General features: G+C 41.3%; 1 protein-coding gene across 2 annotated transcripts; it reads left to right on the top strand.

The window, feature by feature from the left end:
• Positions 1-5,743: 5,743 nt before the first annotated feature.
• On the top strand, positions 5,744-17,406 carry LOC108701789 (beclin-1-like). 2 transcript variants are annotated; one of them, XM_041575836.1, is made up of 12 exons: positions 5,744-5,898; positions 8,949-9,072; positions 9,946-10,010; positions 10,270-10,328; positions 10,791-10,881; positions 11,737-11,873; positions 12,140-12,334; positions 13,627-13,773; positions 14,212-14,361; positions 14,469-14,529; positions 15,181-15,323; positions 15,782-17,406. In XM_041575836.1, the coding sequence occupies exons 2-12, from the start codon at positions 8,952-8,954 to the stop codon at positions 15,948-15,950; spliced, it is 1,338 nt and encodes a 445-aa protein (XP_041431770.1). In that variant the 5' UTR covers positions 5,744-5,898; positions 8,949-8,951; the 3' UTR covers positions 15,951-17,406. The 2 variants fall into 2 exon arrangements, with proteins under 2 accessions (XP_041431770.1, XP_041431771.1); XM_041575837.1 differs by having other exon boundaries at positions 5,751-5,894.
• The last annotated feature ends 8,336 nt before the right edge of the window (positions 17,407-25,742 follow it).

The following is a 25,742-nucleotide window of genomic DNA, read 5'->3' as shown; positions in this document are numbered from 1 at the left end:
GTTGTATAATCACATTTACTTTACAGTGCAACGCAATATGTTGGCGCTATATAAATACATGTTAATAATAATAATAATAATAATAATAAAAGCTGCAGGTCTGACAAGGGATGCTGGGATTTGTATTATAGGCTACAGGTCTGACAAGGGATGCTGGGATTTGTACTATAGGCTACAGGTCTGACAAGGGATGCTGGGATTTGTACTATAGGCTACAGGTCTGACAAGGGATGCTGGGATTTGTACTACAGGCTACAGGTCTGACAAGGGATGCTGGGATTTGTACTATAGGCTACAGGTCTGACAAGGGATGCTGGGATTTGTTCTATAGGCTACAGGTCTGACAAGGGATGCTGGGATTTGTACTACAGGCTACAGGTCTGACAAGGGATGCTGGGATTTGTACCATAGGCTACAGGTCTGACAAGGGATGCTGGGAATTGTTCTATAGGCTATAGGTCTGACAAGGGATGCTGGGATTTGTTCTATAGGCTACAGGTCTGACAAGGGATGCTGGGATTTGTACTACAGGCTATAGGTCTGACAAGGGATGCTGGGATTTGTACCATAGGCTACAGGTCTGACAAGGGATGCTGGGATTTGTAGGTCAGTAACAGTTATAAGACCACAAGCTTAACTTGCTTAACTACCAAATGCAACACCACATACAGTACCACATTTCTCACCCACTTAATTCAATCTTGCCCAATTCCCACACCTTGTGTAATACTCCCTTCCCTTTAGAGTGTATGCTCTTTTGCATAGGGCCTTCCTCACCTTTTGTGCCGGTATTGATTGTGATGTATGTAACTCCATATATTCTATGATTATAATTCATGTGATTTAGTTGTATAATCACATTTACTTTACAGTGCAACGCAATATGTTGGCGCTATATAAATACATGTTAATAATAATAATAATAATAATAATAAAAGCTGCTGATCTGAAAAGGGATGCTGGGATTTGTAGGTCAGTAACAGTTAGAAGACTACAGGCTGTAGGTCTGACAAGGGATGCTGGGATTTGTACTATAGGCTACAGGTCTGACAAGGGATGCTGGGAATTGTTCTATAGGCTGCAGGTCTGACAAGGGATGCTGGGATTTGTACTACAGGCTACAGGTCTGACAAGGGATGCTGGGATTTGTACTATAGGCTACAGGTCTGACAAGGGATGCTGGGATTTGTAGTTCATTAAGAGCTAAAAGACTACAGGCTACAGGTCTGACAAGGGATGCTGGGATTTGTAGGTCAGTAACACTTAAAAGACCACAGGCTGCAGGTCTGACAAGGGATGCTGGGATTTGTACTAGAGGTAGTAAGTCTGACAAGGGATGCTGGGATTTGTACTATAGACTACAGTTCTGACAAGGAATGCTGGGATTTGTATTAGAGGCTGCAGGTCTGACAAGGGATGCTGGGATTTGTAGGTCAGTAACAGCTAAAAGACCACAGGCTACAGGTCTGACAAGGGATGCTGGGATTTGTATTATAGGCTGCAGGTCTGACAAGGGATGCTGGGATTTGTACTATAGGCTGCAGGTCTGACAAGGGATGCTGGGATTTGTACTATAGGCTACAGGTCTGACAAGGGATGCTGGGATTTGTATTATAGGCTGCAGGTCTGACAAAGGATGCTGGGATTTGTACTATAGGCTACAGGTCTGACAAGGGATGCTGGGATTTGTATTATAGGCTGCAGGTCTGACAAGGGATGCTGGGATTTGTACTATAGGCTACAGGTCTGACAAGGGATGCTGGGATTTGTATTATAGGCTGCAGGTCTGACAAGGGATGCTGGGATTTGTACTATAGGCTGCAGGTCTGACAAGGGATGCTGGGATTTGTACTATAGGCTACAGGTCTGAGAAGGGATGCTGGGATTTGTATTATAGGCTGCAGGTCTGACAAGGGATGCTGGGATTTGTACTATAGGCTACAGGTCTGACAAGGGATGCTGGGATTTGTATTATAGGCTGCAGGTCTGACAAGGGATGCTGGGATTTGTAGGTCAGTAACAGTTAGAAGACTACAGGCTGCAGGTCTGACAAGGGATGCCGGGACATTCAGGACATGAGTAACAGTGACTGGGAAGTTGTAGCTCCAAAACTTTTTCCTTTAAAGCTTTTTAAGAAGTCAGTTTTATATACAAAGTAAGATGCAAAGAGAAATATGGATATTAATAGTATTGGAGGAGAAACACCAAGTGGCCAACTGTCAACTGTCACTCCAAACACTGGGTGACCCCTGTTATATGGGAACATGGAGGATTTCAGACTTTTGCCCTTAGTAATTGCTTAACTTTTACTGAAAAGCTTTTTAATAAGTACATTTTATATACAAAGTGATATATAGAGAGAAATATAAATATTAATTGCATTAGAGGAGAAACCTGAACAGCAAGTGGCCAACTGTCAACTGTCACTCCAAACACTGTCAGTGGCCCCTGTTATATGGGAACATGGGAGATTTCAGACTTTTCCCCTTAATAATTTCTTAACTTTCCCTTAAAAGATTTTTTAAGAAGTAAATGTTATATACAAAGTGAGATACAGAGAGAAATATAAATATTTATAGCATTAGAGGAGAAACCTGAACAGCAAGTGGCCAACAGTCACTCTAGATATTGCCATAGTGACCCCTGGTATATGTTAATATAGGAGATTTTAGACTTTTTATTATTTCTTACCTTGCACTTATTTTAAATATAAAGCAATTGGAATCCCAAATGTTATTTTATACTTTCTGTATTTAGCCTGACAGGTGTGTAGCCTCCCTGCATCCCTGTTCCTTTTCCCAACCCCAACTCTCCTATAATCTATTAAAATTACAAAACCAAGGCTAATATCCCATGCGCTACCTAATGACTCAATTAAGTAGTGATTTTCTTCATTTATATCATTATTTTCCATAAATTGTCCCCCAGTGTGTGCTGTGCATCCACTCACCTCTGATCCCAGAAATGAAAGTGAGAAATCCGTTATTTAACTGTCACTTAGCCGTGCGGCCAAATGCCAGGATGTACTTCTGTGTATTTATCCTGAGTTGTCTATAGTCTGCCTGTTTCCCCATTCCTCCCATAATGATATTTTCTATTAGAATATGCACAAAACCAAGGAGAATATCCCAGCACTAGCCAGTGTCACACTCAAATAGTGATTTCCTTCATTTTTGACATTATTTCCCTTAATGCCCCCGTGTATCAATGCTCCGCTCACCTCTGATCAAAGAGTTTACAGCCAATCAAGTTTTATGTTTATATCCTGATAGTGATTGGCTGCAAGTTCAGTACATGCTGCTTAGATAAGTGGAACCTCAGTAAGGAGATGTGGGGGTTCAGCTCATGAATCTTTGATAAGGAATATTAATTCTAATGGCCAATGTAAGAAGTCTCAATGAGTGAGCCCTATTGAAACCTCCCATGAGCCTCTATGGATATGAAGCTTAAACAGAAGATAATTACCTGCCCTGGGATGTTGCACCAGCTGCTGAGGGAGCCCCATTCTGCCATCTTTAATATTGGTATCAATATTCTCTCCCAGTGTGCGTTTGCCAGTGACGGCCCCACAGTAGCCATTATGCTGCTCTGTCATAGATCTCCCTGTCCGATTGAAGGTCTCCAGTGATGTCCCACCTCTACCAAAGTTTCCCATCCTTCTTGTACCTCTGTCCTACCGAGAGGTAAAGTCCTCACACCATTAGAGAGCACGTCTGACCGAGTCACTGGGAAATTGGGGTTACAACAAAGATAAAATGTATAATGTTCATCTTTAATTCTTATCACACAGACCAACTGCATGAAGTTTATACTTCGCTTCGATGCAAGTTGCGCAGATTCAGATATGAGCAAGACCTTTAAAGAACTGAATAAATAAAATAGATAACATTTACGCCTCCGTGTCCTTTCCATTGGAGTCAATAATCTCTCCCAGTGTGCTCCTAATATATTGGATTAGTGGATTTCAATTTTATAAGAGGGGATAATTTCCTATACTGGGATGTTGGTGTCACTGAAAAGTCCCAACACATTCAAGTAGACTCTCAAGGACTGTGGCAGCAAGCTGTAACGGACATTTAATGCAGACTGACACAGCCAAGAACCCATTGCAAAATCTCCCCAGTTCTCCAATCAATGTGTGGGTTATGTTGCCTTAACCAGGACAGGCCTAACAGCACAGGGGTGGATGTGCCTCCCACACACACCTCAAGTTTAGGGGTTACTGATGTAACTAAGCCATTGTCAAAGGGATTTTCATCTATTGACAGGAGAGGAATGGAAGGGACAGACAATTTTACCAGCAAAAGTTGCGTCATTGAAATTCCCAGAAGCCCCTGAATCAATGAAAGCCTTAACAGAAACAGGTGTGTTATTCCAGGACAGAGTAACAGGAACACAAATCCTAGAACTAGTGTTACAGGGAGCAGAAATACAGCCCAAATGAATCTCCCCAACCTCATACAGGCTCAGGAGTTTTCCCAGTTTTACTGGGCAGGTATAGACAAAATGGCCTTTAGTCCCACAGTACATGCAGATGCCCTGGGAACGTCTGCAAAATCATTAGGAAAGTGACAGCTCAGCGGTCCCAAACTGTATGGGATCCTCAGGGGATTGAAGAGTAAAAGATTCAGAGGGAATAAAGACCTTGCTGCTAGGAACATAACCAGGCTGTGAAATCTTCCCCTGATGCCTTTTCATTAATCTGGGATCCCACTGTATAGCTAGGTGCATTAAAGGGGAACTAAAGTCTAAAATAGAATAATGCTAAAAAATGCTGTATTTTGTATACTAAACATAAACATGAATTTACTGCACCAGAAGCCTAATTAAACTTATGATTGATGTTTTCAAGGTTGGCAGCAGGGGGTCACCACCTTGTAACTTTGTTATACATCTTTGCAGGACATGTCGATTAGACAGGTTTAAAAATCCCATCGGACCGCGGCCCCATCTGTTCGTAGGTGCGGTTCTTGCGATCCGACTGCCCGTTTTGGCAGCACTAACATCCAATAGTTGGGCCCTAGGGCCCATGATCGGATCAGAGCGATATCGCTCACCTCAAAGTGGGCATGTCGGGGAGAGATCCGCTCGTTTGGCAATGCCTCTGTGTATGGCTTAGACAGGATAACAATTAGCTGGCTCTTATATAAACTGACTAGTTTCTATCCTTGTACTGGACCTGTCAGGTATTTGCCCAATACAGGTGGTCCCTGTACTGTTAGAGAAGGTCCTTGGATAGGAATTAGCTTGTTTATATATGAACTGGCTAGTTTCTACCCCTATACTGGACCTGTCAGGTATTGGACTCATTCCTATCCTTTCCTGGTACCTCACCACTAGAGGCATTAGGTCCTTTCTGAGGATAGAAACTAACTCACTGCCCTATGAATCGTCTATTTCCTGTCCACTAGACTAGAGGGATGATCCTTTCCAGGGATAGGAACTATTCGCTCCCCTAGTGTTAGCGGAACAAGGACAAGAAGCGCCGCCATATTGGGGCTGGCAGAGGTAGTCATAGCGAACTATATAGTAAAAGTAGTAACCCGACCACTTTAAAATTCTCCTTCACTTCTCCACCTTTCTACAACTGAAGTACTTTTTATCATTTAGTGTATATCTATATCCTGTAACTAACCAATAACAAAATGACAGAAAAACTGCAAAAATCTGGCGACTTCCGTTCCGCTGTCTTAATATGCACGCCTATCGTGACGCACATCCGCTTTCTGAAACGGGAAGTAAACAAATACTGCGAACGCGCGCCCACAAGGGGGAGGTCCAAAGAGATGGAAGGGGTCGGTATATGTCAGGAGAGTGGTCTGATCTGTGTGCTTTAGACTTCTCTACTGGGTTCTGACACAAACCGCTGAATATCTCGTGTTTTATTCTTGTGGGTAGGTAAGTAAGCGCTTTCAAAACAGCTGTATAGGTTCCCAGTTTATAAAGTGTCAAAAGAGCAGTAATCACACCTAGGGCTATGGAGTTAAGGCCCACAGAGGGATCCTGTATTCCTGGCTGGAACGTCACACTTCTAGTTATGTGCGGGGTGCTCCTCGTTTTCTTGCAAGTGTTGTGGGGTACATACAACTGCACAGCTCATCGTAAATGAGGGATCTACTGCCTTTTAACCATGGACGAAAGAGAGACCAGAGAAGATGATTTGCAAGGGCTGGTCATGTAATTATTGCTACATTTAGTCGCCCCAGTTCTTTAGCCCCTGTCAACCCAGTTATGACCCTGATGCTCCCCAATTCTTGCTCCCATAACCGACTGCTTTCTATGATGTTCAGTTGCTGCCCTTTATAACACCAGGCCCTTTTAAAGGATAAATAAAGCTTAAAGTAGGGTAGAAATGTTGTACATTGTGTTTTGTGCTTCTGTACCAGCCCAAGGCAACCACAGCCCTTTAGCAGTAAAGATCTGTGTCTCCAAAGATGCCCCAGTAGCTCCCCATCTTCTTTTCTGCTGATTCACTTCACAAGCTCTGTGCTGCTGTCATTTACTGAGATTAGGGACCCACTCACAATATACAGAACACATAGAATATAAATGTCACAGTATAAGTCTGATTAGTAATTAATACAGATAATTACTACATGGCAGCACAGAAACCAGTACACTTAGTATCAGAATTTAATAATCAGCCCTGTAGCATCAGTTTATATTACAGACCAACCTCATTTTCTGCTTGATAATTTGTGACGACCCCTAAGCTTAGTAAACAAATGACGTCCTCCGCACTGCCTTTTCAGTCTTTTAAGGAATGCATCAATCCTCGCTTGGGTAAACCGCTATCCCAACAAATGACAAAAATTAAAGAATGAGGAGAGCACTGCTCAATAGCAAAAACGCTGTGGTTGTGTTTATTAAAAGCTACTACACGACATGTTTCGGGCTATTATATACCCTTTCTCAAGTGACCCCTAAGCTTAGCTCAGAGCCCACTGAGCATGTGAGTGTCACAGACACATTCCAAGATGGTGACCCCCTGTCACAAGTTTGAAGTCCTGGATCATTGCTGCTATTGAGAGGCTGAAACTTTAGGCTTTAGGCCAGAGACACCTATGACTAAGTGCCGGAGGGTACGAAACGCATAAGGTGAACCATGTGGGGTCAGTATGTATCTGTTTTTTAACATGTGAGCACTAATAAACAAATTACTGGATTCAAGCCTTGGGATATATATCTTTTGATATAAATATTGTGTGCAGATTGCCTTCTGAACCAGGGCATGTCCCTTTGGATGAGTTAGAAAATATATGGTAAGCAGCTGGATGGACTCCCAACCATATAACGATTTATGAAACTTTAGGCTGGCTCAATTAGTTCAGTATATAAAATATGGCATTTTTAGCCACATTCATTTTTAGGATTTAGTTCTCCTTCAAGTCTTCTCCTGGTTACATATTCTGGAAACCATGGCACCTATTATATTTGGATATTTGTTTTCAAACTAGGGGTTAACCCCTAAACTTCATTGTACAGTCTTGATTTCTGCTCCTACGAAGCGGACGGGTGCATATTGATGCATTTACCTTTAAAGAATGGGATTTTTCACACAACTGGCTGCGAACGAACACAACTGCTTTTCAGCTTCAGTTATTCCGAAAATTCAGAATGCAGAGCTAATCTTTCAGGAATTTCTTTATCAGCGCAATTTCAGGAGCAGTAGAGCATGTTCCAACCTCTGCAATGCTTAGGTTTTTATTTGGAACTGTTCCTAGGGAAGAAGGCATCAAGAGAATGCAGGTTTTGTATTTGAGACCACTAAATCATTACATTCTACGCAGAAGATGGATTCTTTGTCCTAAAGCATACTAGACGTTTAACAGGAAACCTTGATCTGAAGAATACTTACTTTCATGTGCTGCTTTGTAAGCCACACAGAAAATTCCTGCATTTTGCAGTAGGAGATCAGTATTTAAAGTTGACCTGCTGCCCTTTTAGCCTCTCAACTTCTCAATATGTCTCAGCAACATTCAACATTTTTCAAAAGTTGCTGTAAGAAACATAGCGGATATGAGTGAATTCTGGCTTACAATCACCTGCATGGATGCTCTACTCCAGGACTGGAGGAAGATGTTCCATGTCCTTTCTTCATTTTTAATCTGAAGGGTACTAAAGGAGATAGATCAAGGAGGGGATTCAGTAATAGCTGTGATCCCTCACTGGCCCAGAGACCCATGCACCAACTTGGAAGCTTCTTATACGTCAGGATCTTCTTTCACAGGGCCCTATTTTTTAAAGAAAGGTTCCCATCTACCACAGCACAATATTATAGAGTTTGGGCAAATGTGTCTGAAAAATAATTTCAACCCCAGATGTCCTGAGTCTAACATATTGTGCAATTGCTGTTTGCAAGGTACAATACAAAAACAATAATAATCATAATAATACATTATTGGGTCAGGTATTCGTCATATCAGCTTTAACCCGTTCCCACCTTGGGATATTCCCTTAGTCCTTACTGTGTCATCACCATTTAAAGCCTCAAAGAAGGCATGACTGGTATTCCACCTTCAATCACTCCAATCACTTCAACCTGCAGCGTGAAAGAACTGCCAATCTTTCCTCTGACCAGCATTAGATTTGGCTCACTGTGCCATATGGATATAGAATAGTTCTGCCATCCCTTTTTCCTGATCCTCAATCCGATTGGGAGGAACGGTGACAGACTCTAGATCTAGTATGTGCAATTTCTCATAATATTAATCGCAAAAAGGCCTAAGCCTTTACGACTATGATTGACTGTTGAGTTATAATCTGTGTTGTCATGAGTGAAGGGAAGTCCCACACATTCAGCCAGTGTTAATATTATATTGTATGTATGTGGAAATAAGAGTGTGTTTGTTGTGTTAACTAAAGTACTGACATCAAACCAATAACCGCTATACATTTATACATTTCTGAACCTATAAGTGCAGCTGCATTTTTTTGCCTCCTGTTAGAGAATGGAGACGTCAAAGTCCTCTACAATGCAGGTCAGCTTTGTGTGTCAGCGCTGCAGCCAGCCTCTGAAGTTGGACACCTCTTTCAAAATCCTGGATAAGGTCACCATGCAGGAGCTGACAGGTAAGGCGTTATCATTAGATGCAAAAAAAATTAACGTCTCAGTTATGTGATCATATAAAGACTCAAACAGGCAGATCATGTGTTTTTCTACAAGTCATGGGACTTCTAATACTATGGGCAATATATTATTTCTTATCATAAACTCATTTGACATCATTTCAGGATAATGATATATTTTACAAGTTATTTATGATTGTATTACAGGGTGTGAGACCATGGCGTTTTATTTATGGGAATTTGCAATTGACCTCTGGTTTATGTGCCAACATTTAGAGGCTCATTTATCAAAGGTCGGATTTCATGTGAGCTTTTCAAAACTCCCATAAATTCGACCAATCGAAAATCTAATTTTTACAACTCAGATGAATTAGTTCGATCCGAAAACTCGAATCAATTTGAATTTTAAAAAAAACTTGATTCGAAAAAACTCAACGTCAGGAAGGCTGCAAACAACTCAGAATTGATCCCTGGACCTCTCCCATTGACTTAAACAGGAATTCGGCAGGTTTTATTTAATTTTTTTTAAAAACTCGAATCCAATTTCAATAACCCCCAAGTCGAATTTTACAGTTTTGCCCATTAAAAAAAATGTAATTCTCATTTCGACCCTTGATAAATCTGTGCTTAGATTCTATTTTGGTTATAAAATGTATTTTGTTACAGTATAAATAAGCAGATTGTCGGGAATATGGTAACAAATTGTGGATGGCCCAGTTGCAGTCCTTTGAACTTCAAGGTCAGCCAGCAGTTGCTTAAGACAATATTTTGGGGAATCCATGAGTAGCAGGAAGGTCAACCACTTGATTGATCCAATCACACAGTGTTTGGGATGCTTTACTCTACTAGCCAATATAACAGAAATGTCTCTTACAGCCCCTCTGGTGACAACAGCAGCAGTAAAGCCAGGTGACATTCAAGAAGTAGATTCAAATATAGAGGTGAGTGCCACAATCCTTTCTCCAGCATTTGAGTCACCTAGATACCGTAGGACTGAATTTCAACACAATCGTCACTACTGATTGGCTGCTTTGGCTTACTAGTCCGAGAGCAAAGTATGCGTTACATTCATTATATTATCCCCAAGCTTTTAATCACTTTTTGAGCTGTAAAGTAGTCCCTGTTGTCTTTCCTTTTTTTTGAAAAGCAGTTTAATCTTAAATGTAAAACACTCCTGACTTCTGCTTTTTTTCTTTATAGGAAACCTTTGCAGAAAACCGAACAGATGGCGTATCCCGAAGACTTATCCCACCAGCCAGGTAAACAAATCTTTTACATGGCTACCCATGCAACATATCAATAGCTAATGTGTACATGTGCATATGTTTACTTTATGAACAGAGATGCACATTAATGCTGCAAATCCCCATCATTATTTGGCTGTGTGTGGCCAGCTTAAGTGGTGCCATCTTTTTTCATTTTTCCAATTCTCGTCTGTGGCTTGGATTACAAATCCAAGGTCGAGTAGTATTAGTGGCCAAGGCAATACAGCCTACTGCTGCTGCTTAACTGACACCCACCCCCCCACCCCCGTTTTTCATATCCTCATTTACCTCCCACCCCCTGCAGGTCACTCATTTCCTCACCTCCACCTGTCGCTTATTGGCTTACCCCCTCACTTCCCCTGCTGGTGGTTCTGTAGGAATTGTGCCCCCCTAGACATGTGCCTCTGCAGCCTACACTTAGTTCTGGCCCTGAACAGAATCTGTTTTTCTAAGCAGAATGATGTCCACAGAAAGTGCAACCAGTTTTACACTGATAGGAGAGGCATCTGATGGAGGCACTATGGAGAATCTGAGCAGAAGACTGAAGGTAACCTATTCACTGCATGGAAAGCTTGCATTACCAGGACAGTATGCAAAATAAAGCATATATTTTTTATAAACAAGCAAGGAAGTTACAAAGTTTAGCACAGCGTATCCAGGGAAACTGCTTAAAAGCAAAATATAAACCTCGTTTTAACATTCACACAACAAATGGTGAATTATCGATATGTAGTTTGCATTTGTCTACGAAACCATGCAGAACCGTAAAAGTGAATGCAGTTTTACACATGAGCCGAGGACAAAAAGCCCATCCATGTTAACCCTGCAAAAGGTACTCCTTATCTGTAAGCCCAAGACACAGACAGTTAGGGTAAGGGCACACGGGCAGATTCAGGGAGATTAGTTACCCCGGCGACAAATCTCTTCTTTGGGGCGACAATCTCCTCAAACTGCCTTCCCCTACCTTCCCGTCGGCTATAATGAAAAATCGCTAGCGGGATGGCACTCAAGGTGCTTCGTTTTCCAAAGTTTCCTCATGAGGCGACTTCGGAAAATGAAGCACCGCAAGTGCCATCCCGCTGCCGATTTTTCATTATAGCCGGCAGGAAGTTAGGGGAAGGCAGTTCGGGGAGATTGTCGCCACCAAGAAGAGAAGATTTGTCGCCGGGGCGACTAATCTCCCAGAATCTGCCCGTGTGCCCTTACCCTTAAAAGTGAAATTCTCAATCTTTCTCAGAGGGCAGGTAGTAAGAGTAAAAACAAAACAATCCTCCATTGTTTTATTGTTGCAGTACAAGACCTATTTATTTGGCTTCCGCTAGGCAATATGTACATATTGGCCCCCTACTGCGATTCTGTAGAGGCTTCTGCCCTTACCTGCATATTTTATGTTTTCTTCCAGGTGACAGGGGATTTGTTTGACATTATGTCAGGCCAGACAGATGTGGACCATCCACTTTGTGAGGAATGCACAGATACCCTTTTGGACCAACTGGATACCCAGTTAAACATCACTGAGAATGAGTGTCAAAACTACAAGTATGAAACTGACCATGTATGATGACATGACCAAGATGGCATTTCTGCTAATTGCTAATTTGCTAAGAAGTCCTTGGTTTCCCATGTGACTGGTATTAAAGGCATGTGGGTTTGCCCATGGGTAGTCTGCACAACACTTTGCCAAGGAATTATTAGCCTCCAATTTTCTATGACTTCTTCATTGACCACCTTTCTAATCTACATTTACTAGACTTGACAAGAAATCTCCACTTCCACAGCTCATTTGTTTGGTTATTATCTCTTAGACGGTGCCTGGAGATTTTGGAAAGAATGAATGAAGATGACAAAGAGAAACTGGAAGCCAAACTGAAGGAGCTGGCCGAGGATGAGGAAAGACTAATTCAAGAGTTAGAGGAGGTGGAGAGAAACCGTGAGTTAGTTGCTAAGGACATCGAGAAAGTACGAGAGGAAGCAGAGAGGCTGGAGCAGGAGGAGGCTCGGTAAGTGATACGTTTTGGTAAATTTATGAGAAGGTACAGGTATGATATCCATTAACCCATTATCCAGAGAGCTCTTAATTACAGAAAGGGCTATCCCACAGACTCCATTTTATCCAAATAATCCAGATTTTAAAAAATTTCCTTTTTCTCGGTAATAACAAAACAGTACTTGTACTTGATCCAAACTGAAATATAATTAATCCTTTTAGGAAGCAAACCCAGCCTATTGGATTCATTTCATGTTTACATGATTTTCTAGTAGACTTAAGGTATGAAGATCCAAATTATCCGGAAAACCCCATGTCCCAATCATTCTGGATAACAGGTCTCATGCCTGTAGAAATATTTGTATTTTTCAGCCTTTTACTGCTAGTCTACATCCATCACCTAAGGAAAACTAGTTTGAACCCATTTGACGTAGATTCTGTTCCACCACTCATAGACAACAAGCAGACCATCTCAACCTGCAGCCTCTTTTTGTCTTCTGACTGTAAGGCAATCACAACAGCATACACCTGTACATGCACACACAATACACAATTTAACCACAAAGTCTATCATTTGTAAAAAAAAAAAAAAAAAAAAAAAAGGGGTGATTCACTTTTAATTTAAATTTTAGTATGTTCTAGAATGGCTACTTTTCTATTGACCTTCAGTTTTTCTTTTTTATAGTTTTTGAAAGTTTTTTGCCTTCTTCTGACTCTTTCCAGCTTTCAAATGGGGGTCACTGAACCCATCTAGAAAAACATGCTTTGTAAGGTTACACATGTATTGTTCTTGCTACTTTTTATTACTCCTCTTTCTATTCAGGTCTTATTCATATTCCTGTCTCTCATTCAAATCCGTGCATGGTTGCTAGGGTAACTTGGTCCCTAACAATCAGATTGCTGAAATTGCAAACTGGGGGAGCTGCTAAATAAAAAGCTAAATAAATCAAACACCACAAATAATAAATGAAAAACAACTGCAAATTGTCTCAGAATATCACTGTCTACATCATACTAAAAGTTAATTTAAAGTAGTTATTTAGCTATAACCAATACAAAGTCACAGCTATGACATTAAATATATAACAAAGGGAAAATACATATTATGAAAACCAGGAATAGTCTTAATAAACTGTTGGGGCATATTCTAATAGCTTCATATCATTTTTAATAACGATGATGAATTACATGAGTGTTCCTTTCTATTTGGTGGGAAAAATTACCCTAGTAGTGTATAGCTTGAGAGATTTTCTAAGATAAAATATCATGTATTTTGCAATGAGTGTTATTACGTTTCCTTTCTAGTTATCAGAAGGAGTACAGTGAGTTTAAGCGCCAGCAGCTGGAGTTAGATGATGATTTAAAGAGCGTGGAGAATCAGATGAGATATGCTCAGATCCAATTAGACAAGCTGAAAAAGACCAACGTCTTCAATGCCACCTTCCACATCTGGTAAATTGGAATATGGACTGATATGTAAATGTAATCCTGAAGGGATTCAGCATGTTCAATATTATATTTCATCTTTCTTGGCAGAGGCCAAAGCTTCATTTAAACTAGGGATGCACCGAATCCAGGATTCGGGTCAGGATTCGGCCTTTTTCAGCAGGATTCGGCCGAATCCTTCTGCCAAATCCTAATTTGCATTTGCAAATTAGGGGCGGGGAAGGAAATTGCTTGACTTTTTGTCACAAAACAAGGAAGTAAAATATGTTTTCCCCTTCCCACCCCTAATTTGCATATGCAAATTAGGGTTCGGTATTCGGCAGAATCTTTCGTGAAGGATTCGGAGGTTCGGCCGAATCCAAAATAGTGGATTCGGTGCATCCCTAATTTATTCCTGTATAATATGGTTTTTTTTAAAAAAAAAAAGTCCTTTGCTTACAACAGGCATAGCGGTCAGTTTGGCACAATTAACAACTTTCGTCTTGGACGCCTGCCTAGCGTGCCAGTGGAATGGAATGAGATTAATGCAGCCTGGGGCCAGACTGTTCTACTGCTGCATGCACTAGCCAATAAGATGGGGCTGCAGTTCCAGAGGTGAGGTATCATCGGATAAAATCTTGGCGTGTGCAAATAGTCATATAGCTTTTTGTTACAACTAGCAACTTGGGTAGCAAATAGTAACTTGTCTTTTTCCATTGCAGGTACCGGTTAGTGCCATTTGGAAACCATTCTTATTTAGAGTCCCTTACAGACAAGTCTAAGGTAAGTGATACCACACATAATTCATTGTCACAAAGGGGAGAATAAGGGATGAAAGAACCCAGTAAGGACTCGTACATACGGGTGTTTTTGCCTTGCGTTCCGTTTTAATCCGTTCAGATGCAGGGGAGCGCAGGAGTAAAAGCATCCGATTCTTCATTACGGAGCGCTTGTTCATGAGACCGCATGTTAGCGCCAAACGCAGGTGGAAAACAACAGCCTGAACACCTGAACAGATAACAGAATGCAGGGGAGCACAGGGCAAAAACACCCATGTGTAAGAGCCCTTATAGGTTCTTTAGCACTGGGTTCATAAAATTCAATTAAAAAATATGCCAGAAGAGTGTACACCCTGTGTGCCATATGCTTTAGATGCTATATCTTGCCCTGATGATAAACATTTTTAGTATCCGTATTCTCATTATCCTCTACTATGAGTAAAGAGTACTTTGAGTAGAGAAAAACATGGAGAAACTGGATTGTTGTAGAAATGTATGCTTTAATGGCATGGGCACTACAATAGGAGGAGGCACGTGTGATCAATGCCACATAACAGGTAGAATTGATTGGCTCACTGAATCAAGTAGAAAGCTTCAAAAGTTTAAGACTTGCTGATCTCGAGCAAGGAAGTAATCATCTATATTTTCTTGTTAGGAATTGCCCCTGTACTGTTCGGGTGGATTGCGGTTCTTCTGGGATAACAAGTTTGACCATGCCATGGTAGCTTTCCTGGACTGTGTGCAGCAGTTTAAGGAGGAGGTTGAGAAAGGGGACACTGGTTTCTGCTTGCCCTACAGGTTGGTAGAGTGGTTACAAAATGATCAAACCCTATGCGTTATTTATAATCTCTTGTTTTTGGGCATAAAATCTTTTAGTCATGGAATGCTGCCTTGTTTGAGATTATGTTCAAAATGCATTTTAGTCATTTACGTCTCTGAGGAGAACAGTTGAAATTTTGGGTCTCCTTTATCAAATTTGAAATGTTACATATAAAAAAATTGTCTTGTCTATTACTGTGTATAAAATAAGACAAATGGATAAAGGGTCTTCCACAAGAATCTTATTTTGGACATCCACAAGGAGATAATTCATGTTAGTGAAAAATACAACAGTGGGGGGTTGTTGGGTATAATGATTGTTAATATTATTATATACACCATACCAAACACTCTGGGCTCATTTTAGGTATCGGGAGGCAATAGCCCCAGGTTTGCCCCATGAATATATGTATATTTTATATATTATATTTTCTCAGGATGGATGTAGATAAAGGGAAAATTGAAGACACAGGAGGGAGTGGAGGATCCTACTCCATCAAGACCCAGTTCAACTCTGAGGAACAGTGGACCAAGGCCCTAAAATTCATGTTGACTAATCTGAAATGGGGACTGGCTTGGGTTTCCTCTCAATTCTACAACAAATGACACCGCAGTTGGTTGTTGAATAAACGTCTGTGGGTATATTTGTCTTGCAGTCACAAAGAGAGGTTGGTGCCATTCTGATGAGTATGCCAAACCCCTTTACTGCCAGAGGCTGGCCCCGCTGGCTTTGTAGGGTTAATCTATCTTAATATTTCACCATTTTTCCACCAAAGCAAGCCTGGTTTTACAATTCTTTTGTCAACTTATAAGTATTACATGTATAAGACCTTTTACCTTCATGGAGACATCTGTTGAGGTGGTTATGTATATATGTTGCACCTTCCCTAAATATGTATATTACTTAGAAAACCGTAAAGTCTTAATTCAAGCTTTTGTTTTTGCATGAAAATAACTTAATTTTTTTCAACTAAGGAGGTTGTAGGGAGATTTCCTTTCCAAGGGTAATCAGTCTGCATTAGGCAGTAGATGCAGCATTTTGTTTGGTTCAGTCCCCCCTTTAAGGTAAAAGCTTTGATTAGTCTCTCAAAACAACATTACTTGTGTATCGACCATAGGTCCAACTATATATACCCCCCAAATCCCACTCTGACCTTCACCTTAATTGGCCTTTAGGCTGAGCCTTCCCAGCCATCGCTAGAGATCTCCCCAGGGGGCTAGCGTCACAGTTTGGAACCACACAAGAGGCATCAGAATGAAGTAAGGGTTTAAAGGGGAATATTTTCTATACAGGTGTTAAAAGGACAGTATATCCTCTTTTTCAACATGAGTTCAACTAATAGGGTTTGTGCTGAGCATACTGTTTGCCTTTTGTATTAATTAGGAAATATAGCTTTTGTTACTTCACTGCACTGAAAAGGGGCAAAAGCCACATTCTGCAATGATATTTCCTTTACTTCTTGGCCCAGCAGAAATAGGCATATCTTTTTATGCATCCCTTCTTCCTTTGTTCAGTGCTTTCTAAATATGATGATGCCTGAAGCTGCCTTCTCTGACCCATACTTTGCTTAATTGGGCGAACTGCTAGTGAGAACGAGCGAAAAGAGGGAATAATCTGTTCAAAACGAAAAAAGGTTCGCAGGATAATGTGAACAATCAGGGATACTTTTATGAACTCCTTTTAGTGGGCTTTACTGACTGCAATCCAAAAAGTTTGCATTACATGCAGCCCAACAACTTGAATTCTAAGTAGGGATGCACCAAACCCAGGATTCATTTTGAGATTCGGGCAAATCTGGGCACTTTTTTAGGATTTGGATTTGGCTGAATCCTAGGTGTTCAGCCAAATGAAATCCAAACCTTTAAAATCATGTGACAAGGAGACATGACTGAATTGAATACCAAATCCAAAGCTTGTTTCAGTGTGTTTGGGAACCTTAAACTTATAATATGCTTCAAAGAATAAAATATCTATATAATTTGAATAGAAAGATTTGTATTGTATATTTAATGCATCTGTGCACTGAAAGCATTGAAATAAAGGTTATTTTGGAAGCCATAAGTAAATTGATTGTGTGATAAAGATTGGGAGACGCTCATGCTATAGGGTCCATCATTTTCACAATTTTCTTGTTGAGGGATGTTGCAATAAAAAGCTAAACACATTTGGAATCTACAGCCTGCATGGCTAATTAGCAATTGCAGCCATGAATTGCGAATTAGCCATGCAGGCTGTGGATTCTAAATGTGTTCGGTTTTAAAGGGGTGAGGTGGCAACCATAACTGACACTAATGGGTTACCCCCCATCACGTGACAGGAACTAGCAGGCAATCAATAAATTTGGTTTCAGGTCCCACTAACCTATCCTCGTTGACTGAAAGCAGGGATCTCTCCCCACTAGGGTTAGGAGGCCTGTGAACAATGAAAATCTTTAAGTATGATTTGATTTTCTGTTTTCCTGCTCTTTTCCATGGCAGTGGGCACCAATGGGATTTAAGCTTATACACTAGAGAGGGAATATAAGTAAAAACTGCACCACCATTCAGGCTACTGGCCCCCCCTTAAAACATAGTAGCTGACTTAGTATAAGGACACACGGGCAGATTCGGGGAGATTAGTTGCCCCGGTGACAAATCTCTTCTTCGGGGCGACAATCTACCCAAACCGCCTTCCGGTCTGCTATAATAAAAAATCGCCAGCGGGATGGCACTCTCGCCGCTTCGTTTTCCAAAGTTGCCTCATGAGGAAACTTCGGGTGACTTCGGAAAACGAAGCTCCATGAGTGCCATCCCGCTGGCGAGTTTTCATTATAGCCGGCGGGAAGGCAGTTTGAGGAGATTGTCGCCCCAAAGAAGAGGAGGTTTGTCGCTGGGGCGACTAATCTCCCCCCCGAATCTGCCTATGTGCCCTTACCCTAAGAGCAATAGCCACTAGTGATGTGCAGGTCGGCATTTCCTAACCCGCTCTACCTTAGCCCGCGCCCATCTGACTTCCAGGTTGCTTTTATAGACCAGCGCAGACCTGCCGATGAAGTCACAAAAGGGATGGGGTAAGCAGGCACGGCGTCTATAAAAGACAAACCCAGAAGTCGAAAAGGCGGCAATTGATGGTGGCCGCACTCGCCACCCCTGAAGAAGAGTGAGAAGCCGGCCCGCACATCACTAATAGCCACCTTAATTCTGTGGATAAGCTAAACTACAACAGGCTCTAAACCAGTGATCCCCAACCAGTAGCTCGTGAGTATCATGTTGCTCTCCAACCCCTTGGATGTTGCTCCTAGTGGTCTCAAAAGACCACTAGGAGCTTATTATAGCATTCCAGGCTTGAAAGCAAGTTCAAGGCTGCTAGTCCACATAGGGGCTACCAAATAGCCCCTTATTTGGCACCACAAGGGACTTGTGTTGCTCCCCAACTCTTTTTACATTTGAATGGGGCTCACGAGTAAAAAAGGTTGGGGACACCTGTTCTAAACTATAGGAGCTTTCCACGTAAACAAACATTTACTTAAACACATTTATCAATCACAGCACATCTGAGAGCTGATAAACTGCAGCATAATTTGCATGGACAATGAATGACCCCGATTCTGTAACACAAGGGTGCATTGTGCAGCTTCTTAAAATGGCCACAGACGCAAAGATCCGATCGTACGAATCAAACTCTTACCATTCAGATCAAATAAAGTAGTAAAAGAAAAGATCAGCCGATGTTCTTCCCCTGACAGCAATCATATGATAGTTATGTCCGACAAAAGCTAGTGACAGTCTCCCTCTGAAAATCGTACGATCGGCAATACACGCAGAGATATTATCGGCAGCTGACAGACATTTTCTAACCTGTTCGATCGACCAAACGACCGATCTCCGCTGGAAGAAAAATGTCAGGACTCCACACACGGTCCGAAAATCGTACGAATCCTTGATTCGTATGATCGGATCTTTGCGTCTATGGCCAGCTTTAGGGTGAAACTACATGGGTACAAGAGGGGGGTTGTGGGTGCACTCCTAAGGCCATATAAAAAAAAATATATAAATACAATAATCCCCTGTCTAAAAAAAGAAAAACAGGGTTTTTTGTTACAAAGTTATGATCATAAAATTGGTAAGCCGCCATACCACGTCAAGGTAAACCCCATACGGCGGTCCCTAACCTGTTTACCTGCGATCAAAATTTAAAACCTTGGTTTCAATCTGGACTAGATCCTCCCCCGCCACCTGCATATGCGGCTTTTGAAGGGGAGACTGCCCAGACCAACGCCCATTTGGTTAGTGCACCCTCATACCCACCCCTTTAAATTAACGGTGGCCCTATGTCCTTGTTGCTTTTTATTAATCCTTGGTTTGGGCATTTTCTCTCCCTTAAAAGCCACAAATGCTAGCGGCTGGGGAGGCTTTGGCCTTTTTATTACCAACGCCTGTGAGACACTCATTATATTTGCTGCACTTATCACTAGGTAACACTTGCACAGACCCACACACATTACACCTATTACACTCCACATTTAGCTTTTCCTTTTTCATCTCCCTCTAAATCTATACTCACACCTGTACTTATACTCACACACATACACACACAAGTGTGCACTTATATATACAACTTTACTTTTCCTTCATTAAAGTCTCTTCACATTCACATTTTTTTTTTTTTTTTTTTTAAATGGGCGTTGGTCTGGGCAGTCTCCCCTTCAAAAGCCGCATATGCAGGTGGCGGGGGAGGATCTAGTCCAGATTGAAACCAAGGTTTTAAATTTTGATCGCAGGTAAACAGGTTAGGGACCGCCGTATGGGGTTTACCTTGACGTGGTATGGCGGCTTACCAATTTTATGATCATAACTTTGTAACAAAAAACCCTGTTTTTCTTTTTTTAGACAGGGGATTATTGTATTTATATATATTTTTTTTTTTATATGGCCTTAGGAGCGCACCCACAACCCCCCTCTTGTACCTGAAATGTAGCCGGAAGCTGTGGCTAAGCTTCATGTGGTTAGTGCACCCTCATACCCACCCCTTTAAATTAACGGTGGCCCTATGTCCTTGTTGCTTTTTATTAATCCTTGGTTTGGGCATTTTCTCTCCCTTAAAAGCCACAAATGCTAGCGGCTGGGGAGGCTTTGGCCTTTTTATTACCAACGCCTGTGAGACACTCATTATATTTGCTGCACTTATCACTAGGTAACACTTGCACAGACCCACACACATTACACCTATTACACTCCACATTTAGCTTTTCCTTTTTCATCTCCCTCTAAATCTATACTCACACCTGTACTTATACTCACACACATACACACACAAGTGTGCACTTATATATACAACTTTACTTTTCCTTCATTAAAGTCTCTTCACATTCACATTTTTTTTTTTTTTTTTTTTAAATGGGCGTTGGTCTGGGCAGTCTCCCCTTCAAAAGCCGCATATGCAGGTGGCGGGGGAGGATCTAGTCCAGATTGAAACCAAGGTTTTAAATTTTGATCGCAGGTAAACAGGTTAGGGACCGCCGTATGGGGTTTACCTTGACGTGGTATGGCGGCTTACCAATTTTATGATCATAACTTTGTAACAAAAAACCCTGTTTTTCTTTTTTTAGACAGGGGATTATTGTATTTATATATATTTTTTTTTTTTTTATATGGCCTTAGGAGCGCACCCACAACCCCCCTCTTGTACCTGAAACTACATGGGAGATTTTGATCAGATCTTGCCATGCAACACCATTTAGATGCATGCTGCAGACTGAACTGATTTATGCACACCCATGCATCACAATAAATTGCTAATTAGCCATGCATTCCATATGTGTTCGTTTTTAATGGGGTGAGGTGGCAACTCTACATCAGATTTTATCTCATGTAATGAAAACACAGCATGCATTATTCCTATATGATAGTTGGCTGGAAAATGTTCCATGTAGTCTACACATCAGTCTTATCATAATTTGAACCACAGACTTCATCCATGTAGGATCCAACAACATCCAACACACACTTCTCCTACCTCAGTCCTCAGTAGCAGGGGAGAAAAATGAAAGGAGTGCACGGTGTGAAAAGCAGAATCCAACTACTGAGAAAGTACACAATTGATCTCATCACGACATTGCCCTAAATATCGATAACCACCTAATATACTCACCACTCTTGAAGTATTATAGGGTTCAACCCTAAATGAAGGAATGAACGAGTATACTTACAGTTTGAGATGCAGAATCTGGATAAAATAACTTTCAACTGCACTTTTAAAGTATTATAGGGTTTAGCCATAATGAAGGGAATGAATGAGTATACTTACTATTTGAGGTGCAGAACAGAGTGGAATAACTTTCAACTGCTGCAAGATAACTCATACATTTTAACATTGCAGGCAATATACCGACACAAAATTGTGAGCAGACTAGTAAAAAATAATGCCTTAGACATAGTAACCAAATAGACTGGTTGTCACATATGGCAACCAGAACACCGAGGAGTGACTGGATTGGACTGCCTGTAACAAATTTTTTGACTTTGTGCATGGCCTTGGTTAATAGAGTACCACCATGACTTATTGTGTGAGAATACAGCACCTCCCACCAGGGCCACCGGATCAGAATCGTGAGGCAAACTGAAGGTCAGGAACAAGCCGGGGTTAGAACCAGGAGTCTCCCAGGGGACAGGAACAGGTAGCAGGTATCCAAGAAACCCCAGTTGCGGGAACAGAGCACCTGGGACTAAGTACACTTAAACTATAACAGGCAGTGAGTACATGCAGTGCAGGGAGTTATATAGCCAATCTAATGGCTAATACTGAGCACGTGTGGCCTGCGCCCCCTTTCCCCTTCATTGGCAGGGGGTGCGGGTCTATAAAAGGAACCCAGAAGTCAGGTGGAGGGAGGGATGGTGGCGGGCAGGTGCGTGTGGAAGGAGGGCTGGTGGCGGGAAGGCACGGGTGGAGGGAGGGCTGGTGGCGGGAAGGCACGGGTGGAGGGCAGGTGCGGGTCGGGAAAATCGTGACCTGTACATCACTACCAGACAACCCTTCAGTTTCAGAAACCTGCATTTCAAAGCAGTTCTAGTATAAAGACCCCAGTTCATATACAATTCAAATAAACATTGGCAAAACAGGGCAATTCCTAGACACCTTGCGGGCCGGAAATAATCTGCCGTGCAGCCTAGCAACATCCAGCTATGCCAATGTATAAAACAGTGGGCGAGAGCCCATGCACATCCTTGAACTTGGATTAATATTAAGATACAACTACATTAATGCCACCAAACATAACATCCTGATCGTGGCAATAACCATTTAGAATCTGATATGATTACTGATAACCTGCATGGATGCAATAGTAAAACCGAGAGTTGCAGGCTGGTACTAAGGTGTTTCATTTGCCAACAGCATGTTACTGATGTGATGCAACAGGACCAAATAAAACTGAGGACGTACTCCTGTTAGGAGATTATCATGCCACTGAAAAGTAAAAACCTGTAATTTACGAGTGGCTATAATTTAGCCACTAAGTATACAGTTATGGATCTGTTATCCAGAATGCTTGGGACCTGGGGTTTTCCAGATAACGGATCTTTCCGTAATTTAAATCTTCATACCTTATGTCTATTAGAAAATCATGTAAACATTAAATAAACCCAATAGGCTGGTTTTGCTTCCAATAAGGATTCATTATATTTTAGTTTGGATCAAGTACAAGCTACGGTTTTATTATTACAGAGAAAAAGGAAATCATTTTAAATATTTTGGATTATTTGATTATAATGGAGTCTATGGGAGACAGCCTTTCCGTAATTCGGAGCTTTCTGGATAATGGGTTTCAGGATAACAGATCCCATACCTCTACTAAGTACTGTACCAACCGTAAAAATTGTAATATGCGTTCTAATCCAATAGCAAGACGTGCATTCTATGTACTTAAGATAGTGAATAGGGACACATGAAATACACTGTACTGTATCACCCACTATTAATACTGGAAAGCTGTGTTAGTTTACTGCAGCAATTTTAATAATACAGTATTTATATTGGTAAATTTGCCTAGTAACACCTGTCTAATACCTGTATCTCAGTTTGGTTAAGATTTCAGGCAGTCGGTGAAGCCAAAACACACTGCAGGCTGTAAAGGAATAGTTAGATCTTATTGTAGTTAGATCGTATTGTCTGTGACACTCACATGCTCAGTGGGCTCTGAGCAGCTGTTGAGAAGCTAAGATTAGGGGTCGCAAAATTATCAAGATGAAAATGAGGTTTGCCTGTAATATAAGATGATGCTGCAGGGTTGATTATTAAATTCTGATGCTAGTTGCACTGGTTTCTGTGTTGCCATGTAGTAATTATCTGTATTAATTACTAATCAGCCTTATATGGTGACATTTATATTGTGAGTGGGTCCCTAAGTTCAGTGACAGCAACACAGAGCATGTGCAGTGAATCAGCAGAAAAGAAGATGGGGAGCTACTGGGGCATCTTTGGAGACACAGATTTTAACTGCTAAAGGGCTTTGATTGCCTGGGCCTGGCACAGAAACCCAAAACATAATGTACAACATTTCTAGCATACTAGTCCTTTATATGGCTGGACAACATGTTTTTTTTTTTCAAGTCTGTGCACTTACCGCACAAGGGTTCTGTTCCCCAGGGCTTACCAGGCTGCAGTCTAGAATTTTAACTGGACCGAAAGACTGTTAATATATGGAGTATTTTCAACATGATAATATGTTGAACCATGTATAAGATACATACAGTAATTAAATGTATTACTGTAAAATTGATGATGGCATACATTTCTATAATTTCTGGCAAGATGCGACCTAAAAAATAAGCGCTGCACTGGAAAGATGCTTAACTGATAACTGCCACAGATAGCTCTCAGCTGGAGGGCAATTAGCTGCACAAGCTTCTCGTATGAGGAGTTATCCTTTAATAAATAGTACAGCTAGCTTGCAAGCCACAAAGCATAGACTCTTCTCCATGATAGTGCATTTATATAGCATAAGACTTTGGTTATAGAACCTTCCAGTCACAGAATGTGCTCAATAATGGAGAGTAAGGTATTTAACTGCACACAGGTTTCTGCTTTCTCCCCTTAAGGGATAATTCTGTTTACTACTTGCCTGAACCAAGCAGTACTGAAAACTGCTGAATTTAGGCACTCTGATATTTCCTGCAACTCACCTACTTCTCCCAGAATCACTACCAGGGGAGTCAAATCCACAAATCACTTTGAGGCATCCAGCCCATAGGAATCAGATAGCTTACAGGTAACAGTCCAAATGCTATCCCACAGAGTGCACAGTGAGGAGAGCCCTCCTATTCATTACATTTTCCCAAAGTGCAAATGTCGACATACTGCGCGTGTGCCCAATGGTTATTGCGATGTGAGGCAACTAATGGCCATGGTCTGGATCAGATCAATACCTGGTCCCAGAGCTTCAGCAGGTAGAGACCATGCTGGTAGTTGGGGCAAGCTCAACTTCATGACAGGAAATGAGGATAGAAGGGCGGGGAGCCAAAATGTATTTGATTGCCTGTCATATCCTGTCTAGGGTTGCCTTCTGGAAAAAAATACTGGCCTTTTTTCCTATTAATAACATTGGCATCAAGCATCATTTTTACCAGCCAGGCTGATAAAATACCGGCCAGGTGGCAACCCTAATCCTATCAAATGACATGACTGGGGATTAAACAATGGTGCCCACTGCCATGTGAAGTAACAGGAAAAGATATTTGTTGATTGTGGGACCAGTAACTGCCACTTTGTGTGTACTTAAAGGTACCTAAAATCAGGACTTGTCAGCCAAGTACATCCAGTGTAGGAGACATTGGAAGCTTCACTGAAAAGACAGTGGGAATCATTTATAAACACTGGGCAAATCTGTACCTGTCAGTAACCCAATCAGTGATTAGCTTTTTTTTTAAGCTATCTGCAGTTTGAACACTGAAGCAATCATCTGATTGCCGTGGGTTACTGCCTGGTGCACATTGGTCCAGTGTTTATAAATTACCCCTAGTGTTTGATTTTTACAGCCTCTTGTCCTGCCTTGATACCTACATTAGGGAGCTGATTTTGTTATTTCATTATTATACCACATGCACTGGCCTACTACACCTAAATATTTCCTTTATATGGTGGATACTGGTCTTATTGAAACCATTGAATTTTGCCTGTCGGCCATCACAATGGAGACACTGTGCACACTCATAGGCAAATCTTTTCCTTGGTGGCAGTTTTAGAGCAACCCTTAGCACATGACCACTCACATGTCTTGGTGCAACACTTCTACATTAACAAAACCAAGTTTTATAGCAGCCATTAATACATTTATAACATTTTACCCATGTTCATTTAAAAATGCTGTGCAGAACAAACAAGTTTATGTTTTCAAATGAATGTTTATTTCGTCTATTTTAAGA

Source organism: Xenopus laevis, chromosome 9_10L, assembly GCF_017654675.1.
Source record: "Xenopus laevis strain J_2021 chromosome 9_10L, Xenopus_laevis_v10.1, whole genome shotgun sequence".
Classification (NCBI taxonomy): Eukaryota; Metazoa; Chordata; class Amphibia; order Anura; family Pipidae; genus Xenopus; species Xenopus laevis.
Note: the sequence above shows the minus strand (reverse complement) of the source record. Positions and strands in the feature narration are given on the sequence as shown.